Source organism: Ictalurus furcatus, chromosome 27 (assembly GCF_023375685.1).
Source record: "Ictalurus furcatus strain D&B chromosome 27, Billie_1.0, whole genome shotgun sequence".
NCBI classification, from domain to species: Eukaryota; Metazoa; Chordata; class Actinopteri; order Siluriformes; family Ictaluridae; genus Ictalurus; species Ictalurus furcatus.
In genome coordinates this window covers 5,724,462-5,737,673 of record NC_071281.1, presented here as the reverse complement: position 1 = coordinate 5,737,673, position 13,212 = coordinate 5,724,462, and the positions used below count along the sequence as shown (strand labels likewise).

Here is a 13,212-nt window from a genome sequence, read left to right as displayed (position 1 = left end):
TTCTTTCTTCATACTTTGACCTTTCCATCACTTTGGTAGAGCTGGTTCCAGAACTTTTGTATTGGCTACTAAAGTTTGTATAGGCTGTGCCCAATGCTTGTGCAATGGCTCTGATCGAGTTTCCCTCTTTTCTCAGCTTCAGAATGGCTTGCTTTTCATTTATAGACATTCCATTCATGGTTTTCATGAAGGTTTATCCTTTTTAACAGCAAATACACAGGTCTTCACAGGTAAGACCCAGGGCTCAAACCAACAGCAGACATTCAGTGCTATTGTTTAAACAATCAATCTAACTGGACATACCTGGGCAACAAGAGACACCTGTCAGTTACATGTTCCAGTGTTTTTGGAAAAAAGGGGTGGGTTAAATCAAAAGGTACCATGTTGTTTAACACATCTAGATGTACAACCCCAATTCCAAAAATATGGGACAGTATGGAAAATGCAAAAGAGTCATTTGAAAATTCAATTCACCCTGTACTATATTGAAAACACATTATTAACACATTATTTGATGTTTTACTTTGTGAATTTAAATTATTTTGAAAATATACACTCATTTCAAATCTGATGACAGCAACACACTCCAAAAAAGCTGGGACAGTTGACTGTTTACTACTGTGTAACGTCAGCTTTTCTTTTAATAACACTTATCAAGCGTTTGGGCGCCGAATGAAGACACCAGTTGGTTCAGTTTAGCAAGTGGAAATTTCCCCCATTCATCCATTATGAATTTCTTCAGCTGCGCAACTGTACGAGGCCTTCGTTTCCTTATTTTGTGCTTCATAATGCGCCACACATTCTCAATCTGAGACAGGTCAGGACTGTAGACAGGCCATGCTAGCACCCGCACTCTCTACTTACGCAACTGTGCACTTGTAATCAGGACAGAATGTGGTTTGGCGTTGTTCTGCTCTGGATGGAAGCATATGTTGCTCCAAAATGTGTACATATCTTTCTGCATTAATGGTGCCCTCACAAATGTGCAATTTACCCATGCCATGGGCACTGACACACCCCCATACCATGACAGATGCTGGCTTTTGGACCTGACGCTGATAACAGCTTGGATGGTCCTTTTCCTCTTTGACCCAGAGAACACTACACCTGTTTTGTCCAAAAACTATTCGAAATGTCGACTCATTGGACCACAAAACACGAATCCACTGTGCTACTGTCCATCTCAGATGAGACCGAGCCCAGAGAAGTCGGCGGTGCTTCTGGACAGTGTTGATGTATGACTTTTGCTTTGCATATTAAAGCCTTAACTAATCTGTGGATGCAGCGGCGAATGGTGTTGACTCACAAAGGTTTACCAAAGTATTCCAGTGCCCATGTCAGGATATCCATTACAGACTCATGACGGTTTTTAAGACAGTGACTACGTTTACATGGACAGCAGTAATCTAATTATTGACCTTACTCTGAGTAAGACAATATCGTGATTAAGGTGTTTACATGAGTTGCTTTTAGAATATTCCTTTCATGTACCCATTTTACATGTTATAGAGCATAATTAGATTAACGGCACACATCATTACGTCACCGCGCCACGCCGTCCGACGTCCCTCCAGAATTTCACGTATCAACATACAGTTGGTCTTCGTTATGGTACCGTATACAGTTTTGGGTGTTTTTATTTAAATTTTTTACGAACGCTTCAAGTGCGGTTAATTATTTGTCATGCTGTACGTGCTAATAGACAACTGCTTGAAGCCGTGGGCTGCGTCCCAAACCGCGTACTTACCGTCTGTATAGTAGCTGAGATACATGCATTTCTCCTACTACAGGCCTATAGTAGGCAAGTACACGGTTTGGGACGCAGCCGTACTCTCTTGTTTGCCATAAAACGGTTGAGCACTGCAGTGTGTGATCGTGTCTTGTCGCAAAATGCTCTCACACGACGTTAATAATGTGAATAAGGTGTGTACATGTCTGTAATACACGTCCATAATGCGACTACAACAGGAGTACTCCACATGTCTTGATTCGATCTGTGTTTACTTCGAGTGTGACCTTAATCGGATTAAGGTAATTAAAAATTGCTTTTTACATGGTAGTTTCTTAATCAGAGTATTGTCTTAATCGGGTTAATAGTGGATTATTGTTGTCCATGTAAACGCACTGAGTGACGTCTGAGGGATCGGAGATCACGTGCATCAGAAGTGGTTTTCGGCCTTGCCCTTTACGCACCGAGATTTGAGCGGATTCCTTCAATCTTTTAATTATATTGTGTGCTGTAGAAGGTGAAATGCCCAAAATCCTACGATTTGTCTTTGGGGATTGTTGTTCTCAAAGTGTTGGATTATTCACTGATGCATCTATTGGTAGATTGGCGAGCCTCGGCCCATCCTCGCTCTTGAAGGACTAGGCCTTTTATACTATGATTAGACGATTACCTCACCTGTTTCACATCACCTTCTTATTTCAACTTGTCACGCTGCTATTAGTCCTAAATTACACCTGTCCCAACATTATTGGAACGTGTTGCATGCATCAGTTTCAAAATAAGCATTTATCTTCAAAAAACTATGCAGTTGATTAGGTAAAACATCTTTATACTTTTTTTTTGTTTAAATACAAGTCAAAGTACATTTACAAATCCACTGTTTGTTTTTTATTAGCATTTTCCATACTGTCCCAACTTTTTCGGAACTGGGGTTGTTAATATCAGGAAACGAAAGCTGAAATTCAGATCCATCATCTCTTATTCGTCTTTTGATCTCAAACTCGAATGTCTTCAGTTTATAGCAAAAACAAAGGAATTGGCATTGCAGTTCCAATACTTTAAATGGGGACTGGCACTCGCTTGATGTTGCATCGTCCTTGAATGATATCTGATGCTTCATTTCAAAATGTTAATACACGCTTAAAGTTCAACAATGTTCTCACTCCTCATGTTCAGTGAATGTATGTAGGTCTGTCCAGCCCTGTTATAAATAGAGAGCTCATTAGCCATGTTAAATGAGCAGTGAACTTGGCAGAGACATCAGCAGGCATGGTCACAGGGTGTTGAGTCAGAACAGTTAACCAACAAGAACGGAAGTGACCAACGTGGAATGGCTCTGAGTTGGAGATTGCTTGCTTTTGTATCTCACTAACCTGCCTCCAAGTTAAATTAAACTTCAGAATAGAAAGATGATTCTGCTTATCTTCAAAAAAAACCATTAACATATGTTTATATTGAAATATTTGTGATCCACACTGTGATAGTGAATCCGGTGCTAATTTGTTGCTTGGTGCTGTGTTGTCATTATTCCCGTTAGAACTTACCAGTTGTTTGTCTTAAAAAATATGGGGTAACAGTGAGGTTTTGCTGTGAGCTCCTAAAAACAAGCTCAGGGGATTGTGCAGCTTCCTCGCACACCGTTTTCCAGCATCGCTGAATGTCATATTAATGAGAAATCCAAGTTATACTTTGGCGAGACGGCGAATATCAGATTCCAAGCTCCAGAAGGCAACGCAGCTACATGACGCAGTTGTGCTCAGTTACAGCTCAACTGCTTAGAGATCTACGAGGCAGTGTTAGCAGGAAGGATGATGCTTTGGCAGCTGATCTGTTTGAGCAGAGTGTACAGATGAGCAGGTGAGAGAGCTGGACAGACTAAAGCACTGATGCATCGCTCTCTTTAAGTAGAGATTGAGCTAAATCCCATTGGCAACGCTATCAGCAAGTAGTCGAACAGCATTGTGGGTAATGTAGAAAAGCAGTGTGAAAATACACCACCATGTTGGTGAAAGAAGTTTCCTGTAACACCAGCACATGGCTGAGTGATGAGACTCTTGATCAGCGATAGGGAATCTCTGTGTACTTGAGGATTCAGTAGGACGAGAGGCAGACACGTAGGCAGGCAGTGTGTGTGTGTGTGTGTGTGTGTGTGTGTGTGTTTGGTAGTCCTCCATATGCAGAGTGACTTACATTTATCTCGTTTCTACGACCGAGTAGTTGAGAGTTAAGCTACGTTCACATACAGCGATTTTATCGCTGCAAGACGCCAGTCGCTATACTATGAAGTCGCCAGTAGGTGTACCTACTACTGGTTGCCATAGTAACATGGGTGGCACAACTAACATTCCACTTTTGACAACAAACCAGTTTTGTTGCTGCTAAAATTAAAAATTCTGGAGGGAGAGGATCTTATATAAAACTCACCAGCGTATATATGCATCATATCCTACAAGATGGAGGAGAAGCAGTGTGTGCTCGGCTATTTACAAAAGCACAAGCGCCAATTAGCTTAGTTTAGCCTATAGCCTTAGCGCTTTTAAAGCGATATATTAATAATGAAACACACTCGCTGTTTGTTTGTTTGTTATTATTATGTTTCATTAATTAGTTTATTTTTTGCTTTAAACCTGCTAGGAAGCTAAGCTAAGCTAATTGGCTACTGCCACAATGGCGCTGCGCCTGCTAGTGAGCAGGGGGTGGCAAGGGATGACGTGTGCTCTACTGTCTTCACTCCCATTGGTAGTCGCTGCACCATGTCGGCTCCAGATTTGCATAAAGTTAAACTTTATTCAACTTTCTAAGTCGCAGGACACGCCCATATCCGGTCGCCATTAGTCGCTGTCGCTCATGTCGCCGGACATCGCCAGCTCTCATTGAAAATGCATAGTATACACAGATACTAGTCCAGGCTCTTGTTATCTCAAAACTGGACTACTGCAACTCACTACTTTCGGGCCTCCCAGCCGGCTCCATCAAACCCCTTCAGATGATTCAGAATGCAGCAGCGCGCCTCGTCTTCAACCAGCCCAAGAGAACCCATGTCACACCTCTCTTCATCTCCCTCCACTGGCTTCCTGTAGCTGCCCGCATCAAATTCAAGGCCTTGATGCTCACCTACAGGACCTTATCTGGAACAGCACCCTCCTACCTCAACTCTCTCCTTAAGGCTTACGTTCCGTCACGCAATCTGCGATCAATTAATGACCGACGCCTGGTAGTCCCTACACGAGGTCCCTTTCCAGAACCTTCACACTAACTGTTCCTCAGTGGTGGAATGAACTTCAACCTCAATCTTTCACCATCTTCAAAAAACAGTTAAAGACCCACCTCTTCCATGAACACCTAACCAACTCATTAAAATAAATAAATAAATAAATAATTTGCGCTTACACCTCTACTCTGTGCACTTTGCTTCTTCTGGAACTCAATTAATGGATCTTGTATTGTAGCACTACTTGTATTGTTCTCTGCTTGATATATCGCTTTGCTTGTATTTTCTCATTTGTAAGTCGCTTTGGATAAAAGCATCTGCTAAATGAATAAATGTAAATGTGAAATGAAGGGTCTCCGGTTGCATTGTTGCTGCGAGTCGCTCAAGGGCCCAGCTCAAGGGCCCAGCAAGGCTGGGATTTGAACTCACAACCTTCAGATCAGCAGCCCAACATCTTAGCCACTGAGTTTTAGCTTGATGCCTTTGTATGCTGTTCTCATCAGTGAACTAGCCAGCTATGTGATTCAGTTCACAACAGATATCCCTATTAACCCTTTCTCACAGTACACTGGAATTCTTTTCTATTATCTGACATTTTCAATCAGTAGAAACAAATGAATTATTTTATCGCCACAAGTCTGTTATAAGATTATTCAGGAGACTGTTGGGTTTCTGTGTGTAGAGTATCATGACAATGGCCCTGTTTACACTGCTGTGTTTTCGTTTTAAAATGCACAACTTTCGCTACGGGTACGCCTGTCCTCTACACTACTCTGGCGTTTTCCACCCTCGTAAACGGAGACTTTGGGAAACACAGAAGACCCCGTTTTAGTTTGAAAACGCTGGGCTCGCGTTTCAGTGTAAACAGAGCAAAACAAAGACTTTTGAAAATGAAGGCGTGGCTTTGCCCACGTTCATTCCCTGATTTGTCAAACCCTTACCGTACGACCATTACGCTACCTTGATCGTATACACAACAACGCGGAGACTGATCCGCAAGCTTTGCTGACTTTGTCGTCATTCTTAGCAGCCACTGTGCAGTTAAATTCTGTATTTTATAATTCTGCAGCTGCTACATACGCAAGAGGCGAGCTATGATTAGAGAAATTGGCAACAAATCGAATTTCAAGCGGCGTAAGCCTGACATGGAACTCTGATTTGGACTAGCAACCAACTTCCTGTTTACACTTGTATGCGCATGCCCAGTGTGCATGAATGGTCATGTGACATGCGTATTCAGTCGTGCAGTGTGGACTGTAATCGTTTCTGAAATACAGCAGAAACACCAGTGTGGACGCGGATCGTTTTCATTTTAAAACAAAAACGCACTAGTGTAAACAGGGCCTCTGTTTTTAGTTGCTGGTGAGCAGGGCGATGGGAAAAGGGCAGACAATTCACACCTCTCCACAATAACATTGGTACAGAGATAAAACAGACAGCACAACTAAAGCTTTTTTGATAGTAAAACACAGTATACAACTGCGACAATAAAGTTATAACACAGGGGTTTCCCTAGGTGTTCAAAGGGCTTAGGTGCAGTCTGGGTTCTCGGGGGGTGATGGTGGTGGTTGTTTTTTTTTTTTTTTTTAATTATTTGAAGGAAATTTTAAGTTGTTTAAAGTTTTTTTCATGTTTAAATAACGTTTCAACCTTTTTTGAAGCGTTCAGTGCCTGTTTTATCTTTAGTAGTATTTAAAGTGGTTTGGCAGCTTTGTTTAGCTACCGAGCCACGTTAGATACTAATGTTAGTTCAGTTGAAGTATATTTATCTAATGACAAATAACTAGTTTCTCTGGTTAACATAACCTATGCAAGTTAGCTAGGTTAGCTAGCTATTTCTTCAGTTATATCTTTTACAACTAAACCTTGTCCAATATTTATATTTCACTAGTGCGATATTGCTGAAGAATTATTCCCTAACAAACATAAAGTTTATACTTCATTTATGCTTTGTTCAGGTTTACCTCATCGATGGCTTGCAACTTGCTTATCGGTTGTAACTACAATCCCGAGGTGACGGTACAGAGTAATCTCCCAGCAGCTGTTTGATCAACACAAATACACGCACAGATACACGTCCAAACACTGATCACTCATTCCTGTTGCCAGTTTACCTTTCTGTTTGAGATCAAGCCACTTCTCTGGGTTTTTTTTTTTGTCAGCCATTAATCTCTCACTGTTGTTTTTACATTCACTCTGATAAGTTGCCTAAATGCCTTTTTACGTTCATTCGGCTTAAGGCGCTTCACAAAACACTTAGGCGCTGTGGCTAAACCTTTCTATGGTACGGAAAACCCTGTAACAATAACTAATCCTAGTAGGCTAGGTAAAAAAAAAAAAAAAGGAATACATATGGAAACTGGAGGAAAAAACCGCCCAGGGTGTTTACTTTCATATGGGCCATTAACCACTACTTTGGAGTGTGACCTCACGGGCATACACAAAACAGGTGGAAATTCCATTTTTTGGCCTCTGGTACAAAGAGAGAGAAAAAAACAAGATGTATTGAGTACAGTACCTTTATATATAATATGTACATGTGTGAAAAAATAAATAAATTGTGTGTGTGTGTGTGTGTGTGTGTATATATATATATATATATATATATATATATATATATATATATATATATATATATTAGAGGTGCACCGATGTAAAGGCTATTTTTCCCGTTATGGGCTATCGGGCGATAGTTTAAAAACATCCGATGATCAGAGACGATTATATCCTATCAATCAAAAGATTGCGGGAAAACACATGGATTTCGTGCTGTGTGTAAAGGTGATGTCTCTTGTGTGGAATGACGACAAAACTGCAGTTTGTAATCTCTGCACCGCAAAAATTTTACATAGGAAGTAAATTTTACAACGCAGAAGTTTCGGCGTCGAGTCAAACTGTTTACTTTTGGTCATAGTGTTTTAATTAGACATTACAGATCTTACTCGCGCTACCACTCTGTATCACCGCGCGTGAGGAGCGATGCGGCCTCGTTAATAACACATCACTTCCGTTATAATAAAGAACAGAAGTTACACTGATACAGCATATAATGACAATAAACTTAAATTAAACTAAACCTTTTAAGCAAGTTGTAACAGCATCACTGTCATGCTTCCGTGCTACACAAACTCCGCTTTATAAAGTTTGATCTTCTTCAGGGTGTTTAATATAAAATGCTCTCTGCCTTAGCGGACTTGGAGATTCTTCCTCAGTCACGTGACGATTTCGCCTCCATCTGATGGTGACCGAGGTCATGTTAGGAATAAAAGGTAACGCTGACATAAAGAGTAAACTGAAGAAAGCTGTTGTTGGTGACTCTGGGTATTCTGGCTAGCGGTGTCGCATTACGTGAGTTTGACGTCATGCGCCACTGACTAGGAAGCGGCTATACTTCCGGTTATTAAAAAAAACGCTAGTGTTCCTTTTGAGATAGTACTACCTTTCTAAACTTCATACACTAGACTGTAGTGCAGAGTGCATAGTGTAAGTGTATAGTACAGCATTTGGGACACAACTTTAGTATTTACTCTCCGAACTGTGTTTTCGGAACAGAAGTAACGTAGTGAGTAAACACACCCCGTGCTGTGCACAGACCGACCAATCGATAATGAGATTCGTAGAGCACAGAAATAATTAAATTATAATTCAAAAATAGTTTAATTAAATGTTTCTGGTATATAGTGTATTAATATGTAAGTGGTACTGGTATATAGTGTAAGTGGTACTAGTATATAGTGTAGTAATATGTAAGTGGTACTAGTATATAGTGTAGTAATATGTAAGTGGTACTGGTATATAGTGTAGTAATATGTAAGTGGTACTAGTATATAGTGTAGTAATATGTAAGTGGTACTGGTATATAGTGTAGTAATATGTAAGTGGTACTGGTATATAGTGTAGTAATATGTAAGTGGTACTAGTATATAGTGTAGTAATATGTAAGTGGTACTGGTATATAGTGTAGTAATATGTAAGTGGTACTGGTATATAGTGTAGTAATATGTAAGTGGTACTGGTATATAGTGTAGTAATATGTAAGTGGCACTAAATTAGGCTTTTGTTTGGTGTGTATATATATGTGGGTGTGTGTGTGTGTGTGTATGACTCATTTCTGCCCTTCATCTTTCCAGGCTCCCCCACACTGCCAGTTGGATGGTGTTCAAGACAGCAGTCGCTGTGAAGGTATACAACAGACTACACTGTGTTTTGGGGGAAACAGATCAGATAACAGATGTGATCCAGTGGTTCTGCTTTCGTTCTTTCATTCGTTTATTTTCTATTAAATGTGTGCAAGCCAAAGTGTAATGTTTAGGTGGATCACTGGTTCATGGACGGAGTTGATATTTAATATATCAGTACACAGTATCCTCCTCAAATAATAAATGCACTGGCACACACACACACACACACAGGTTTGCTTTTATGACATTTCAGGACATAGGATTATACATCTGTAAGGTAAATATAGTATGTAATTATGTATATGTAATAGAGGTGTAATGCAATGCTATTATCTGTATCCTTTTAGTGCTGAAAATGTGAATATCTGAATTTATGGCTTTAAACCAGACGTGGGTGTGGTTTATACTGGAAGGTTAATTATTTATTTTATTTATATTAGTCCTACAATTATGCCCTGGAAATGCTGGAAAACAAGTGAAAATGTACTTTTTCATTTACAAATTATAGCAAAAACCAATATGCAGAACAACTCTTGCTCCAGACACCTGGATTTGTTACATTCCAGAAAGATCAGAAAAGTTCACTGGACACGCTTTCAGAACTGCTCAAAAGCAGCGTCACACTTGCAGTGCTTCTGCGAGTCAAATGAGAGGTGTATTTCATTATAATCACCCTGTGATTTTCAGAGAAGCCACAGAAATAATAATTACAAGAGTTTTACAATATTTTTAAAATGAACTGAATGATTATTTTTGTGGAGCACCCCGCAGAGAGACGCTGCACAGCACATAGATATGGAGCAGAGGCTCAACGAATGAAAACATGTTTCTTTTGTTTGTGTAGAAATGTAGCACTGCACGATTTAGAGAAAAAAGTCTAATTGCGTTTTACTATTATTTAAAAAAAGAGCTACAGGTTTGTTGTGGTGGTTTGCACAGCATCAAAGTAAGATAAGATAATAAGATAAGATTCCGGAAAGACCAAGCATAATCACAATTTGATCTTCTAACACTACAATAAACAAACAAAACAATGCAATTTCTAGTGCTACTGTTTATTTAAAACCACTTCAACATTGTGGCATTTTTTATTTATTTATTTATTTTCAAATAAAGCTGTCATGATGCAAACATCTGTCATGACAAATCAAAAAAATAACTCCAGCATTTATTTAAGTTAATGTTTATTTATACACATACACCACTGTTCATTAATAATTCATATTTGTTCATATTGCATAGTTGTTGTTTTTTTTAAACAAACTGAATACTGAAATTTTATATATATATATATATATATATATATATATATATATATATATATATATATATATATATATATATAATACATATATATATGTATATGCAGTAAATTCTATTATTGACAAAGCTCAAGCAATTCTGTAGAATTATGTATCATTATTATATATAAATTAAATACTCAACATTAAGTAATATTAAGATTGAAACAGTTTGTTACTATAAAGTGAGTTTAACTATAAAGTGTTACTATAAGGTGTTACTATAAAATGAATTTTACTATAGATTGTTACTATAAAGTGAGTTTAACTATAGATTGTTACTATAAAGTGAATTTTACTATAAAATTTTACTATAAAAGTGTTACCAATATATTTTATTGTTGCAATTCAAATGTTTTTTCAAAATAAATGACACGTATTTGATTGCGTTCTATATGAATAATATCCGATGATAAAATTATAAAAATAAAAGGTTTTTCCTGGGTCAGAAATGGTCTTCGGTGGTGGTGGACAGACATGGTCATCCACACACACGTAAAAATCCCCTACCCACATGATGTGCGAGCCCAATACTGACAATAAACTTAACATAAATGCAGAGAAATAGTTTGTGATTTTTGCTTATCCTATTTATTCATGAAATAAAAAACAATCACCATCAGGACAGCTAATAAAACAAAGTGCTTACAACTATTTTGCATGTAAAAGTCACCAAGCCACTGGTATGATGTTTACTGTTTTTAAAAAAGAAGCTAATATTTTACTCATAGCAGAAACTAGAATCAAAGGCTTCCATGATATCTCTTATTATGTATGAGCTCTTACCCTGATGTTTGTTTCTTTTGTGCCTCATTGTTTACACTTTGTTGCTCATTCTTTTTTTCTTTTCTTTTTTTTTAGCCACTAATTTTCTTCTGGACTGTGGCTGAGAATTATTCAGTTTTACAACCTCTTCCATGTTATATATAGGTTATGTGATTATCAGACACAGATATTATGTCACTCTCACGGCATCCTTTCTTGCAAAAAAAGCTGTGATTTTTCCACAGGCTTTCATAGCTTTGTAAGATTCGTTGCTAGACCTTATTTTTGGTATATCATCATATCAATATTAAAAAGTAGCATTAAAAAGTTTGTTAACTTTTTTCCTACCATATGCAATTGAATAAAATTAGCAGCTAGCTAACAACAACTTGCTTTGTGCTTTGTTCTGGTTTCACCTCACTCCAGTCTAAACTCAGTGATTTTATAGGTAATTTACTACACATTCAGTACGTTTACATGGACAACAATAATCCGATATTAACCCGATTTAGACAATACTCTGATTAAGAATCTAGCATGTAAACAGCAATTATTGATGACCCTAATCCAAGTGAAGTCATACTCGAAGTAAAGACAAATCGAATTAAGCCATGTGGAGTATTCCTGTTTTAGTCGCATTATCGGCGTGTATTACAGACATGTACACACCTTAATCACACTATTAACATCGCGAGGGAGTTTTCACTGCATTTTGTGATAGGACACACACACACACGGCAGTGCTCAAGCGTTTTACAGCAAACAAGAGAGCACGGCTGCGTCCGAAACTGCGTATTTGCCCACTAAATGCATGTATTTCTATATACCATATAGTAGGTAAGTACACAGTTTGGGACGCAGCCCACGGCTTCATGCAGTCGTCTGTTTGCACGTATAGCATGACAAATAATTAACTGCACTTGAAGCTTTCGTAAAATTAAAAATGAAACACCCAAACTGTATACGGTACCATAACGAAGACAAACGGTATGTCGATATGTGAAATTCTGGAGGGAACATCGGACTGCGTGGCGCGGTGATGTAATGACGTGTGCCGTTAATCGCTCTGTGTTCTATAAGATGTAAAACAGGAACATGAAAGGAATATTCTAAACGCAACTCATGTAAACACCTTAATCACAATATTGTCTTATTTAGAATAAGGTCAGTAATTAGATTATTTCTGTCCATGTAAACGTAGTCAATGAAGTCTGGTCCATCCATTTATTTCCACTGCCCGTATTATGTTGGCTGCATTGTTTTTGGTGATGCACACCTGGCCTTCTTCGTTCAGACCCCAGTCAGCTAGCGCATCTTTCAATCCAGAAGCGACGGAAAGTATGAATCCTATTAGAGCCTTTCCCTCTTTCCCCCCTCACTTTTAAATCGCCTCACTTTTAAATCGCCTATGAATGCCCGTGTGCGCATTTCACTTGCGCTTTCAAATTAGCGGCAATTCGGGGCAGTAATTGCTTGAATGGTGGGTTCATTATTATTCTTAATAAAAAACATAACAACAACAAAACAGGACAGTGACAAACTCGCTTATATTGAACAGAACTTTTGAAACCAAATCTTCCACCATCATCTTGTCAGTCAGCTCGCCTCACTCTTCCCGCTATTCAGCTCGCCTCGCTCTTCCTGCCAGTCGGCTCGCCTCGCTCTTCCTGCCGGTCGGCTCGCCTCGCTCTTCCTGCCGGTCGGCTCGCCTCGCTCTTCCTGCCGGTCGGCTCGCCTCGCTCTTCCTACCAGTCGGCTTGCCTCTCTTCCTGCCAGTCGGCTCGCCTCTTCCTGCCGGTCGGCTCGCCTCGCTCTTCCTGCCAGTCAGCGCGCCTCGCTCTTCCTCTCAGTTGGCTCGCCTCTTCCTGCTGGTCGGCTCGCCTCGCTCTTCCTCTCAGTCAGCTCGCCTCTTCCTGCCGGTCAGCTCGCCTCGCTCTTCCTGCCAGTCGGCTCGCCTCGCTCTTCCTGCCAGTCGGCTCGCCTCGCTCTTCCTCTCAGTCAGCTCGCCTCTTCCTGCCGGTCGGC

The 13,212-nt window shown here is 39.5% G+C and overlaps 1 protein-coding gene across 1 annotated transcript in view; it reads left to right on the top strand.

Annotated features, from left to right (window-relative positions):
• The first annotated feature begins 7,666 nt into the window (after positions 1-7,666).
• Positions 7,667-13,212, top strand: part of phf21aa (PHD finger protein 21Aa) — a 50,098-nt gene continuing 44,552 nt past the window's right edge. Inside the window, exon 1 of the mRNA XM_053616501.1 lies at positions 7,667-9,122. Coding sequence (XP_053472476.1) covers positions 9,093-9,122 — 30 coding nt within the window. The 5' untranslated portion in view covers positions 7,667-9,092. The remainder of the gene's footprint in view (positions 9,123-13,212) is intronic.